Source organism: Cataglyphis hispanica, chromosome 4, assembly GCF_021464435.1.
Source record: "Cataglyphis hispanica isolate Lineage 1 chromosome 4, ULB_Chis1_1.0, whole genome shotgun sequence".
In the NCBI taxonomy this organism is placed as follows: Eukaryota; Metazoa; Arthropoda; class Insecta; order Hymenoptera; family Formicidae; genus Cataglyphis; species Cataglyphis hispanica.
In genome coordinates, this window is record NC_065957.1 from 246,960 (window position 1) to 261,290 (window position 14,331).

At 30.1% G+C, this 14,331-nt stretch overlaps 4 protein-coding genes across 4 annotated transcripts; 2 read left to right on the forward strand and 2 right to left on the reverse strand.

Annotated features, from left to right (window-relative positions):
• Positions 1 to 1,272: 1,272 nt before the first annotated feature.
• Positions 1,273 to 5,679, reverse strand: LOC126848873 (FAD synthase-like). Its single transcript, XM_050590149.1, has 8 exons — positions 5,350 to 5,679; positions 5,169 to 5,263; positions 4,917 to 5,040; positions 4,593 to 4,849; positions 4,367 to 4,509; positions 3,217 to 3,420; positions 2,955 to 3,140; positions 1,273 to 2,856 (listed from the first exon to the last, which is right to left on the reverse strand). The coding sequence occupies exons 1-8, from the start codon at positions 5,459 to 5,461 to the stop codon at positions 2,589 to 2,591; spliced, it is 1,389 nt and encodes a 462-aa protein (XP_050446106.1). The 5' UTR covers positions 5,462 to 5,679; the 3' UTR covers positions 1,273 to 2,588.
• Positions 5,680 to 5,812: 133 nt separating this feature from the next.
• LOC126848872 (WASH complex subunit 1-like) lies at positions 5,813 to 8,971 on the forward strand. Its single transcript, XM_050590148.1, has 4 exons — positions 5,813 to 6,178; positions 6,375 to 6,504; positions 6,773 to 7,331; positions 7,471 to 8,971. The coding sequence occupies exons 1-4, from the start codon at positions 6,157 to 6,159 to the stop codon at positions 8,275 to 8,277; spliced, it is 1,518 nt and encodes a 505-aa protein (XP_050446105.1). The 5' UTR covers positions 5,813 to 6,156; the 3' UTR covers positions 8,278 to 8,971.
• Positions 8,665 to 14,312, reverse strand: LOC126848874 (mitochondrial carnitine/acylcarnitine carrier protein). The gene is made up of 6 exons (XM_050590150.1): positions 14,159 to 14,312; positions 13,908 to 14,065; positions 13,625 to 13,739; positions 12,967 to 13,281; positions 9,803 to 9,976; positions 8,665 to 9,612 (listed from the first exon to the last, which is right to left on the reverse strand). The coding sequence occupies exons 2-6, from the start codon at positions 13,998 to 14,000 to the stop codon at positions 9,425 to 9,427; spliced, it is 885 nt and encodes a 294-aa protein (XP_050446107.1). The 5' UTR covers positions 14,001 to 14,065; positions 14,159 to 14,312; the 3' UTR covers positions 8,665 to 9,424.
• LOC126848869 (insulin-like growth factor-binding protein complex acid labile subunit) lies at positions 9,986 to 12,748 on the forward strand. The gene is made up of 6 exons (XM_050590142.1): positions 9,986 to 10,291; positions 10,576 to 10,713; positions 10,780 to 10,914; positions 10,991 to 11,808; positions 11,878 to 12,427; positions 12,512 to 12,748. Exons 1-6 carry the CDS (start codon positions 10,253 to 10,255, stop codon positions 12,686 to 12,688), a joined length of 1,857 nt encoding a protein of 618 aa, XP_050446099.1. The 5' UTR covers positions 9,986 to 10,252; the 3' UTR covers positions 12,689 to 12,748.
• Positions 14,313 to 14,331: the final 19 nt, after the last annotated feature.

A 14,331-nucleotide genomic window follows, 5' to 3' on the forward strand; every position in this document is an offset into this window, starting at 1 on the left:
CCAAATACGTGTAAGTGTATCCATGTTCTCTATATCGCGTGGAAAGCTTATTTACCGAGATCAGCGCTAATAATATATTATATATTCTAAGAAAAATCTCCGCGTTCGGAATATCGTAAATAACATCAAAATATTCAAGCATTCGATGTGAAAGTATGTTCACGCATATATCTGTAAGTTTCTTTTTTTTTTTTTGTTGTATATTATTTTTCGGATAAGCAAATAGCTCGAAAGTCGCTCTGAAATTAGTCTGATACAAAAATACGAAAAGAATAGTGAAAAATAATTAGCAAAATTTGTAAATTGCCGAAATAGTAAAGAGATTATTATTGGATTAGATATAGGCTTTTGTTGGCTTATTGTTAGATGAAAAGTTCAACTGTTATATTATATAATATCGAGTATCATATCGCACAAGACTCGAAGAGAATCGCGAGAACCCCAATGTTGAATCTTACTCACAGTTCTTAAGGATGTTCTGGATGTACAATAATAGCAAAAAATTGTCAAAATTAAAAGGAAAACATGTTTCTTACGTTTATACTGTTTGAAAAATTAAAAAAATAAATTCGGGTTATGAAAAAGATTAAAGTATCACAAAATAATATGGATTTTGATGTATACGTAAAAGAATATAGTTGTAATTAATATTTTTCCTAATTTATGGCAAAAACTTTTGATCGTGAATATCCTCTGAAATCAACTGCAAAAAACAATGAAAAACGAGTAATTTGCAGAAAGAGAAAAAGAGACAGATAATATTTTTCTACAATTTTTAGTAAATAACTTTTAAACGAATTAGTGGATCTAAATCAAATTTTGCACAAATATTTATTAGAATTTCCTTAATATTTGTAAAAATTTTTATTTTATTGGTAATATTTTTTCTTTGTCAAATTTGTCAATAAGTTCTACAATAGGCGCTTTTTCATAAGAATCAATAGTAACTTTAAATTTAAATAACTGCCAAACCATTAAGAGAATTGAACTTAGTTTTTGCACAAATATTCAGAAAAAATAGTAGAACAATCTATGAAATTTTAATGCTTTTGTAATATTTCAATATATGTCACATATATCCTTAAGAGAACATATTTTAATCTGATATGAACAAGATAAAAACAAAAGTAAATTTGAAGTAAAAATCGAGTCAAGAATAATAGATAAGTCAGTGGATAAATAATTGTATAATATTACTAAGCGCTAATATATTTATATTATATGAATTTGTAACTTTGAGGGGATGCAATAAATTTTCTTTTAATAATGAAATAATGTGAAGAGTAAATTTATTTCCACATTTTTTTGACACATGTAAAAAGTGTCAAATCTTACAAAATATCAACTCGATATATTATATATATGTCAATAACCTATGCCCATAGAATTTTCCCTTCTCTTCATCTGCTGTCCGCCCACGCAAACGCGAGCGTAGAGGATCCGCGAGAGGAAACATGCGAAAGAGGGGAGAACTAGTCGAGAGTAAGTGAGTGGTTGGGTGGTTGCTTGATGGTGGCAAGGGCGAGGGAGGAAGAACAGAGGACTGTTGAATCGGAAAGAAAAATACAGTCACAAATCAAACAGAAAACACATTCTTTTTATACCTATTTTACGTAAATATTTGTTCTGGAAATATACATTCGTTTCCTTTCTTCTATCTCCAGTACTGTCGGCTTCTCTTTTTCATCCTGAATATATACTGAATATGTACGACGTCTATGCATATACGAACGCACATATACTGATGTATATTTTACCGTTTATCTTTCGAATTCGTTATTTTGTCAAACGATTATTAATTTTTTACTTTCGTTATTTGTACGAAATTCAAACGATATCAATAGAATACATGCTCCGAAGTATGATTGGACTTGCGATGTAGTCGTGATAGTCATCAATAAAACACCGTAACTTGCTCTATATATATAACTTTAAAATTTCAACAAATAAAAGTGAAAATAATTGACTCGGAATGAAATGTAAAAAGAAAAAAATGATAAAAGAATAATGGAAGAGGCTGAGAATGTTTTTCTTTTCAATCAGCCGACTTTTCTTCGACTGAAAAATGTGTAATACAAGCTTGTAGTTCGCTCATACCCTCGCGAGGTATCTCAATCTCATCCCCCACAATTCTCCTATACTCTAGTACTTCTCCCTTCCATGTACATTCCAGTTTCGCTCGGATGGCCAAGCAGACATATCGAAAATGCACGTAGACAATACTAAGTCGCTTTTAGTCACATGCATCGTCCTTGCGAATATACGATATTCGACCGAAAACATTTTCAAATTTCAAGAATTCTGGAATCAAATTCGCAATATGATTTAATATTGCGTATTTGCCATTAGCGCCGTAATTAACACAATGCTTTTATATCATGCATACTATTAAATTTTGATTATAAATTTTGCTCTATATATACACATTTATTTTTATATTATTATCGTAATTTTCCTTGATTACAACTTGATTATTTGTATTTCTAAATATATCGCTCTTACATATCTTAATATATATAATATTTCTACATATTTAAAATATAATATAATATAATATAATATAATATAATTCCTTCTTATCACTTCTTTTAAGTTGTTGATTTATATGGCAGATACAACGACGAGGCTAAACTCCATACATCTTCATTCGTCCAATTATGTAAAAGATTATAGATTTGTAATTGTGTGTGCGTGTGACCCGCATTACTTATGTTATTATAGTTACGATTAACTTCATTTTTGCCCATTTCTTCAATTTTTCCGATTAGCAGTTTTCGTAAGTGCGGTTGCATAAATATTAATTTATTTATTCTTTCATCCGGCGCAGCTTCCACAATATACACTGCTAAACTATATCTAAAAAATACATAATTCAATTTTTATCTTTTATTGCAAATATTGCACAGTTATTGAATAATATTGATTTAGATTAATTAGATCTTTTTGATTATTACTTATCAATCATTTCCTTGACGAATTCTTCTAGATCAACCGATTGTGTCTCCTTGAAATAAATCACTTGTAACTTATTATTGAAATGCGACTGAGTTTTACAGATATAAGCAAGATGGATAACGATGCTTGATTCTATACTGCCATCAATATGTATTGACACATCTTCAAAATTCTGATACAATTGTCTAAGAACAATGGAAATTGATGTTAAATATAATATTATAGTGTACTTAGATCTCAAATGCATATAGTTTCTTTTACCTAAGCTTTTCGAGTGCCTGCTCATAAATTGATCGACGTGAACAACTTCGAAGAAATTTATTATACTTGGTAATACAGTCTATATGTGGTGTCCGATCAAAATTTACGAAAATATCTGTAGGATTTAGCTTGTAGAATCTTTCTTTTGCTTTTTGGGTATCGTTTTTATTATCGCTCTCTATAGTCACGAACGTTTTAAAATATCTATAATATATCTTATATATATATCTATAATCTTATATATATATATATATATATATATATATATATATATATATATATATATATATCTGTTTGTACTTCATTAATATTTCAAAATGAAAATGAAAAATCCATTATAAGTTTTGTCAGAAATATGTAAACTTAATAAATCTATATAAAAAATATTATAATTGCTTATGATATATATTTATAATATTTTCTAGTATATAAATATAAGTCCTAAAACTTTTTCTACTTCTAAAGTTACCTAATGTATACTTAATATTAATATAAAAATAAAAGAATGAGTGACAATAAGGCTTCAATCGTTCTCAGTTGTTTTTGTTTTGTTATAAATAAACAGTAACATTACTAGTAACATTAAAAAATGTATAAATTGTATTGAAATATTATATTATAATATTATATTTATTTACAGCAAAAAATGCTTTAGGTATTTTCTATCCTTTAATAACTGCTTAAATAAAACTGTATTGAAAATATTGTTGGTACATCAATAAAAGAAATAAATAATAATCCAAATATATAAAACAGCTTATCTATTCAAATAAAATATAAAACAGACTGTGCTGTAAGTAAAAGATGGATTAGTACTATTATCAGTTTTATATATGTTGTGTCTTATGCAGTCATACACTACATGTGAAAAAATTGCAACCAAACGCTTAAAAAAATATAATTTTTTCTTTTGGATTTTTTATGGTCACATTTAAGTTCAGAATGTATTTCTTAATCGATGGTATTAAAATACAAAAAAATATTTTTGTATTTTCTAGAACTCTATATCTTCTGCAATTACTAAAATATGAAAGAAAATAGATTCTGCGCATTTAAGGAAAAGTGGTTCTTTAGGACCAATTTAGGGTCTTATTGTCACTCATATATTATGTAAGCCTTATTTATAATATAATTTTTTACTCTGCATTACCTGCAATTGTTCACAGGATAAGAACCAAAAGTAACATTGGGAAATTCTTTTACTACAGCTGATAAAGCATTTACAAATACTTCTTCCCAAGCATTAATAAAAAGTTCTTCTTTTATGAATCTTCTATCTGTTGATAGTAATTCCTGAAACAAAATTTTGCATAGAAACACAAATTAATCAAAAAAATAATTTTCAAGTTTTAGTTTTAGTTTATTAAAATATTTACCTGATACAAGCTTTGAAAAGATTTCTCAAGAAATACAGGCGAGCCAGGAAAAACATATACATTTTCTAATACAATATATGGATAAGTATTTGGCTTGCCAGTACTTGGATTAAAACCAAACTTTAAAGACGCTTTCCGAGGAATTCGAGCCATTTTATAAGCAAGAGATGAAGAATCGTTAATCCCAAATTGATATTTTATTATGTCCACTAATCTGGGATGATAATGTAATGTATCATTGAAAGCTTTAGCAAGACCTACAGATACATTATAATATATTAAAATTTTTATATATAATTATCATATTTGTTTAAACATAATCACCTTCATATGTAACATCGTCATGTGTTGGTCCAATTCCACCAGATGTTATAACATAGGTATATTTGTTGGAGGCATCTCTAATCTCTTTTGAAATTTCTTCAACATTATCACCTATAACAGAGATCTACAAAAAATAGATTGCTCACATTATATAGCATATAATATGAAAAATAAATTTTCTTCTATATATTACATTTACAAAGTATATCTGGTAATATATAATTGTTGCAGATTAAATTTTTCACCGCTTACCTTTTTCATTTTAATACCACATTTATACAATAGATTACACATATAATAAGAATTAGTATCTTTCACTTGTCCTTTCAATATTTCATCTCCAATAACTAGAAATTTATAATATGTCATCATACATTTACTAAAGTGTTAATATTAATGCAACTATGTTATTAATCTTCTTTTGTATATTCACCAATTATTCTTGCTGTAGGACAGTTTGCAATTGTTGCATAAAACTTTGATGACACTTGTGCACACATTATACAATGTTTTATACGAATGTAAAAACAGTGGAAATTTATCATTATAATATTTCTTGATAAATGTCTAATTTGATTAAATTTTGATTTTAAATTTCAACAAAAATATATTTAGTAAATGTCTTTTTTGCATAAAGATGAAAGTTTGAAAAGTACAAATTATTATCTGATAAAATCGTATAAAAAATGTGATAAAAAAATATGATAAAATATAATATATATAAATTATGTTAAAGAATAGTATAAAAAAAGTTATTAAGCGTTAAAGATGCCATTACTGAAGGTTAGAAAATCTGTCATAATGAAAGACTGGTGACATGCGTTGCAATTCAGTAGAGAAACCCGCTCAATAGCGATCGAACGTGATTGGCTCATACTCTTAGAACCAACAAATCAAGTCAAGTGTTGACAAGACAATAATTGAGCGCTTTCTTTGCTGAACGCAATCCATGATCGCGAAATTTAGAGGAAAATAGACATTTCCACGCGTTTATGTTTATAACCTCTCTTGGAATTTTCTCTGTTTATGGTCATATGTTACCGTGTCATTTCGTCATTTCAACATTGAATATTGAATACGCTTTTCGGAAATATTATCTATCATGAGCGACTATCATGTAATTTAAAAAAAAAAAAATATATGTATATATATATATATATATGTATCGATTTTTGTAACTTCAGAACATGTGTATTATAGCACTGTGAAGCAATTATTTTCACTATTTTTCGGAAACAAGATGCCAGAACGAATCGAAATCGGTACGTAAATTTTTAATTCTTACTAATATAACTTCTATCCCTCGTTTTATAATTTTATAACGTGCAACAATTTTTATACTTGTGTATTATTTATAATTTTACAATATATAACATAACCTGATAATCAATTCAGAATAATTTTAGAAAGTTCAATAATAATTACAAATAGTATAATTGATTTTTTTTAATCTCTCAGGTGTTATTCCGAATAATTTAAGACATGAAGAAACTATAGTTCAAATAGCAGAATCTCTGGACAATTTGAGTGATGCTGTCTCATATATATTTGATTGTATTGACAAGAGACTCTCAAAAAATACACAAAGGTATATAAAAAAAAAATTATCAATTTTTTAAAACTTATCAATTTCTTGACAGCTAATATTATTCATAATTATTTAGATGTAATTAAATATTAAATGTAACTAAAATTTTATAACTAAATGCAATTATGATTATTAGCTTTATTTATTAAATGATTGTCATCAAATTTAATTAAATTTCATCAAATTTATTTAAATATAATTTAACTGCAATATTTTTATTTAAATAATGACAATATTTTAAATAAAGTAAACAAATTTATTTTTGCAGATTAACTAGCATTAAAGAAAGAGCAAGAAAATTGGAAGACAGATTGTATTATTTACAGACTAATTTAAATTTGAAAGCAGTAAAAATGTACTCTGCTGCTAAATATCCAGCTAATCATACTTATAAGGAGTATCAAATGACTATACCTCCACAGCGCAAACATGCGCCTATTATACCAAACGCTTATAAATGTTCTGTGCCTATAAAAGATATTCCCGAAGCGTATTTATCTTCTAATTGTAAGATAGAAGATGGTCAGTATGCTGCAAATGTCAATCTTCAAGAGAAGCTCCAATTTTATCATGTACGATCAAAGGCTAGTAAAAAAGATAACCCTGAAGATAATGAGGAGCTATTGCCATCACAATTATCTTCAGTTAGTGCCCTCCTACTATTTAATAGCATGGATAGTCCCTATGAAAAAACATCCACGAGATCATCGCGTCAATCTACTGACAAGCAGCAAATTGAAGATGCACCAGATTCAATTGTGCAACCATGGCTGTCATCAGATATGGACGCGTCTTCTAGTTATTTATATACTCCAACACTTGGAGAGGTCAGATTTTTCACATAATATATTAATTTACACACTTACTTAACAACAATTTTTATGAATTTAAAGTACTTGTGTATGTTACTTTTTTTAAATTTACAATTTTGAAATTTATTCTTATAAAAATTTTTATACATTTCAGGTTCCTCAAATAAATGTTCCACTAACACTCCCGGATCTACCAGGTATTGTGGATGATGAGAAATTCGTCCTCGATTTTAATTCCCAAAGCCCCATCGCGCCATCATCCGCAGTCACAACGCCTACTGTTCGCTTGGATCTGCCGACTCCGATCAGCGACGAAAAAGACTCTGGGTCGAAGATGGATGATGGTGTTTCACACTTGCCAATTCTGCCTGTACCTACTGTCGTGACAACCACGCTGCAGGAACCTGCGCCACCACCTCCTCCACCTCCTACATTTATTGTAAAAGAAAATGATGCTGCGAGCAATGAAAAAATTGGTTTTCAACAAATTGTGGCACCTCCACCGCCACCACCGTCATCGCCACCACCGCCACCACCGCCGCCACCGCCGCCACCGCCAGCTACAGATTCGATTGTTTCTGCGTCAAATAACAATGCGGAGAAACAAAAAAAGATAATGAGTCCATCAACGAAAGCTATAACGGATGATCGTTCCAATTTGATGGCGGCGATTCGAGACGCTGGCGGGATAGGTAGAGCGAAATTAAGGCCTACTGCATCGGATGCGAAGAAGCACGATCGCTGGTCCTCGGCATCAGTCGGGGGAGATCTGATGGCGGATTTGCACGCGAAATTAGCTCTGAGACGCAAAGGTATCGCTGGCTCCACAATGGGCGCTCTGGAAAGAATGTCCAGTCTAATACCACCGCCTCCAAAACCGAATGAAGCGTCTGCGTCGGATAGAAATTCCGCCACCAGCGAATATGACTCTCAACCTGACACAGATGATTGGGAAGAGTGATTATTACTGTTGCGATTAATCGAGCGTCATTCTGTTGAACAATTATTATAACATATAGAGCAATCACACAAATGGCTTAAACTATTAATATTCGCGTGTGTGAAGACTCAGGGGAAATTCGATAATAGACTGAAACAGATGGATGGTAGTCATAATACAGATCTAGGTATAGTACTTTCTTTTTTTCAAAGATTTTATTTGGTGGCTGCTAATTATATCTTTGTCTATAATTAATTTGAACACAAGTCTATGTTGAAAAAATTTCATTGTAATAATATAATTCGCATAGTACAGCCAGAAAGATATTGTATGATAATTATATTTACAAATGAGCAAATTATATATTTTATAAAGAGATAAAAGATTTCTTATGAATATAAGTGTGTATAACAGAATAGAAAACTTTATTTTATACATCAATACACAGTTTTTTTGATTATTTGTTTATAATTCTATATATCGGATTTTTATTTGTTATATGTATATTGTGCGATCTTCCTTGGAGAAAAGTCTTGTACATAAAACATATTATAGAATTACTCCATTATAATATTGATTATACATTTTCTCATATGCAATATAATGTACAATATACAAATATAACTAATTGTGTATATATATATATATATATATATATATATATATATATATATATATATATATGTATAATACACATATATAAGATTTGCATATATATATATCATTGATTATTGAGCAGTCTTTCCATATGTCTTAGGAATTATTATCACAATTCCTGTACAATAATGCGTTTAAAATTTGATATATATTTAAATCTTTATAAAACTTAATATCCCATATAAGATTATACAAGTATCCCTGATATCATACTTTCATTTATTTGTATTTAATTCTTTTCTCCTGCGCAAATTATATTAATTATATTATTTATTTATTATCAAACTATATTATATTATTTTCACACTCTATGTATATATATAATCTGTTCTTGAGATTTATTTTGAGATTTCTGCGAGGCCAAAAAAAATAAATTGTGTAAACTTGTTCATGATAAAATTAATCCTTTTGCAAACGCTTAATGTATGAATCGTTTAACAAAAGAAGCGATCGATATCAAGATAGATAGGATGTCTTCATTTAATTACATGCGCGTCATGCGCAGCTTAAATTATAAATTTGGCGTGAACCAGTTCAAAAATTTCATGCAAACTTCAAAGCCCATGAAACAAGCTGCGTTTGCAGGGAAAGCTCGCAGCATAACTGGTACAACACCTTTGTAAAGTGCTATTGGTCCCTCGTTTTTCATTAGTTTGAAAAATACTTCACGTACTCCTTTCTTGTATGTACCTTCTGGTGCTGCAATATAATATGTGATATATAATACAGCAAGTTTTATATATGGAATTTTTATATAAATTATGCAAATATCTAATTTTTATATAAATTGATTTTCTTAAAATTTCCTACTCAATTTAAAGTTGAAAAAAAAAAAAAAAAAAACATTCTTGTCATTATTACATTAAAGTATATACATATGTATATGTACCAGTCTGTAAACGGCTTTTCAAGATATCAGGTGGCATTCCTATCAACCAATTTGCAATGCCTGCAAAACCACCAGCTATTATGGTGGCTGGTAAACTGAGTTTCCCTCCCTCAGGAGTAAACTGTTCCTTTAGATATTCATATGTCATGAAGTACATTCCACCGGCTGGAATATCTGAAAGAAATATATGGAGGCAGAGTATAAATTAGTAATCGCTCGAGTATTCTTACTCTAGAGGATGAAGATGGCATGTAAATATTATGCACAATTAATAATAGCAAGTATAGAGCGTGTGGGCTGACAGATAGAAAGCATCCTGTTTGATAGGAAGCATCGAGGCACATAGATAACACAGTTAACAAAATCCAGTTTCCTTCAGACCAGCGTGCTGTTACTGGTTTCTAAGTATCGTGCTTCATTTCAAAATCAAAATTCGTAAAGTGAGACAACATGATATTCGTTCTCTTATTTCTCGTCGTCTTATCTTTGGTACACATAAATTTTGATACTTTGCGCTTATCTTAGATATTATTGCTTTGCTACTAATCCAACTTTATTTTCTATATGTATAATTAATTACTTCACATAAATATATTGTAGCATTTAATATAAAATATCAATATATCGTATATGAAACAAATATTTGTCTCAGATTAAATTATACATATATAAGATAAATAAAAAATTACACGATAATTATTAAAATAAATTTCGAATATATATCCTGTGGTAAAATATTAAATTGATTAATCACTAAATTATATTACGCTCAGGATCAGGGTGTAGGACAAATTATCGATATCGGTAGTGTGTGGGAGATAAAATGCCCGCAAGGATGTACTTGCGAGATCCAAAAATTCTCTGATCTGCCTCTACATCAATGGGCTGATACTAACAGAGATAAAGATCAGGTACAAATCGAATAGATACTGTAGTAATTATTATTTTTTGTAATTTAATACGTTTATATTCGACAGAATGTATCTTCCGACAATGTCGATTTTAATATGAATGATGAGCATTCTATGATTCATGAATTAATGAAAATAGCAACGTGCGTAATTGTTGAAAATCCTGACGAACTTTTGGCTAAACTTCCTTCAGATATACAGGTCACACAGTACATATAATATCGTATATGATTTTATATATATATATATCTTATATTAAGTTTTTTTGGCCTTCCAGATTCTAACGTTACTTGAATCGGGCAATGGAGACACCGACATTCTTTTGCAAGCTACTACATTCCAGCGCTTCACCGAATTGATATCATTAGACGTTCAAGGGATAGATTATAGCGATCCTTCCATGAAAGAAGCGAATAATTACCGAAAAGAAGGCGGTATTCGTCTCTCATCCGATGCTATGTATCCTCTAGGACCTATCTTATTGTATTTAAATTTGGAACGGGTTAAATTATCAAACTTAAATCTACCAAATAAGAACAAAGCGAATTTGGTGATCAAGCCGATGAGTTCTCAGGAATCCGAAGCGATTGACGACAATCAATCAATCGTAAGCAATGTCAGTCAGCACAAAGGACACAGACTCATCTTCCTAAGTCAGCAAAATAGCGACGACAAAGAAATATTGCCATACGATCTATATAAACAAGAATTGGAGGGCTATAGAGAAAATGTCGAGCTATTTGCTGCGCTCGGCGCTCTAACGCATCTAAGGGTGTACGATTGCGCTCTGAAAGACATATCCTGGCACATGTTTGATGGCCTTAATAGCCTTCTTTATCTTTCATTGGAGAAAAATAGTTTAAAATTCATACCGGAATTTTGTTTCTACGGTACACCGAACTTGAGATCGCTATCACTGGCCAATAACGAATTATTGACACTGAAGAGCGTAGATTTGGCAGGGTTGCTTATGCTGGAACATCTGGACTTGCGACAAAATAATTTGACATTTCTGTCGGAATTATCATTTCCGCCTTTCCCGACGTTAGAAAGTGCTGATTTTACAGAGAATCCTCTGGATTCTATTTTTCCAAGGTAATATTTTACACAATTATCTCCGTGATTGGATCTAAATAAAATAATGTATATTTATATCTGTTTCAGTACTTTCGAGATTATGAATACGACAATAAAATTATATCTCGGAGGTGTGACGTCAAAATTAAAACTGCAAAAAAATTCATTACTCGGTCTACGTAGAGCTGAGATATTACATTTATACAATTTGGAAATACCCATATTAGAACGCTTTATACTACAAGGATTGCCGGCACTGACGCATCTCAAAATGAGAGGAAATGTGACGAGTATTGATTTCGATGCGTTTGTCGATCTCACCAATCTGTTAGATCTTGATCTAAGTCATTGTCATATTCAGAGAATTTCCATGGATGCCTTTTATGGTTTAGAAAAAATTAGAAGAATCGATCTATCGAAAAATGATCTTGAATCCATACCGCCTGGTTTATTCGTCGCCCAACAACAGAAGGAACTAAAAGAAATTATACTTACAGGGAACAAATTAACTTCACTACCTTTGGATTTTTTTAAAAGTCTTAGGTTGCCGAATAAACAAATAAAAATACAAAATATAAGATTGGATGAGAATCCTTGGGATTGCACATGTGTCATGATCAATTGGAATCCTCATCTAGTAACTATTATTTTATCTGATTTCATTTGAATCGTTTATATTTGATAATTCAATATTAATAAAAACAAAATGCGAATTGCGCAGGTAAACAGAAACAAGGAGACAGCTCCGCGATGTTCGACGCCGAAGCGATTACAGAATTGGGGAGTTTTTCATGCATTGCGCAAAGGTGGCTTACAATGCAGAAACCCGAAGAAACGATACCTTCAAAAGTTTTTAAAGACAAGAAAAGACTTCGAAGAACATAATAATATCAGTTAGTCAATTTCCAATTTTTTGCAAATTGTGTGTATATGTTGATAAACGCAGAATTCAAAAATACATCATAAATTTTTATAATAAATCAATTTCTAAAAATATATTTAATCCTTCTTTTTGGGATAAATAATAGTGCATATGCAATAAATTTACTTCTTACCAATATAAATTTCTACTTGTAATATATACAAATGTAAAATCTTTTAAAATATGAAAATATCTGATAAATGATAGTACAAATTTGTATGTGCGAGAATTAAAAATAAGTTTGCAAGTCATACCTCTTAACAGTGTAGCGCAGGTGCCTTTATAAATACTTCTAATGCCCCCTTCTCGATACAATTGTTTCGCACAATCTAGCGGTCCATTATACTTTGGTTTCGCATCTGCATGTTGTATTTGTAGTAGACATTTGATACGTTCGCCTGGGGCCATTATAATAGTCGTAAATATGCCGCTAAAAGCGCCGGCATAAAACAATTGCAATGTCGAGAGTTTTTCATCCGGAAAAGTCTGTTGCAGCTTCTTCCCGACGCTATATCCGAAAAAACTTATCGCAAATATTGGAGCAACACCAGATAATGGTGCAGCCATACCTAAATGTAAGAGAAATACAAATTCATTATTTGTAAGAGTATACAAATTTTTATTAAACTCTATTAAAACATGTAAAAACATGTAAAAGTATATAACTAATAAATATAAACTACTGTTATGTAATTATTAAAGGCTCGATTATACATATTATTTATATATCTTGTGTTATATAATATGAAAGAATTTTATAAGAAATATTAGCACTTTTTTTTTTTAAATATAAAGTCGCTTTAAAGTTGTTTCAAAATACTGTATGATTTTTATAAAATACTTAAAAAATATCTTTGATGTCTCAAAAAAGCATTATAATTTTTGTACACTATACAGTGTAAAGATAAGTACCCTTGTATAAACCACGTATTCCTTCTTTGGTAACTGTTTTCTTAGCACAATCCCATGTACCCGAATAGAGAGGCAATTCATTAGGTCCTGGTACTGGCATTGTCTGAAGACGTACCTATAATATAATAATTTTTTTTTAATAATTTTTAAAGGATGTGTTTTGTCATGTTAAGTAGACTATAACAAAAGAAATGAGATATAGACAAATTCGATTCCATTCAATTGTGCGATGAAACTTGATCCTTCATCTATTACATGCTAATATAAATATGTATAACCTCACCTTTATAGTATCTAAAGGATGACCAGCTACGACAGTGCATACTCCGCCAAATCCACCGCTTAAGAAATATTTAACAGGACTAACGCTGTCCATGATTGCTGTATTACAACTGATTTGGAATACCGAATACTGAACAAGTAATAATTCTAAAACTGATTCTACAAGCCAGGGGTCAAAGTACACCAATCAAAAGTCAATTGGCCCTCGATTAATCTTTGACGTATCGGGATCATAAATTTCATTAATCTTACCCGTGATATTTTTCACGATGTTTTACACAATTTAATATATACATCCATATTTATATTGCGATGGCATTTTGACATCCTCGAAAACATTTCGCACTAGAATAATATCAGAATACATCTATTCAAATAGGCAAACACATCCTTTTTTAGCGCAAACATGGCGATGATCAGCTCTG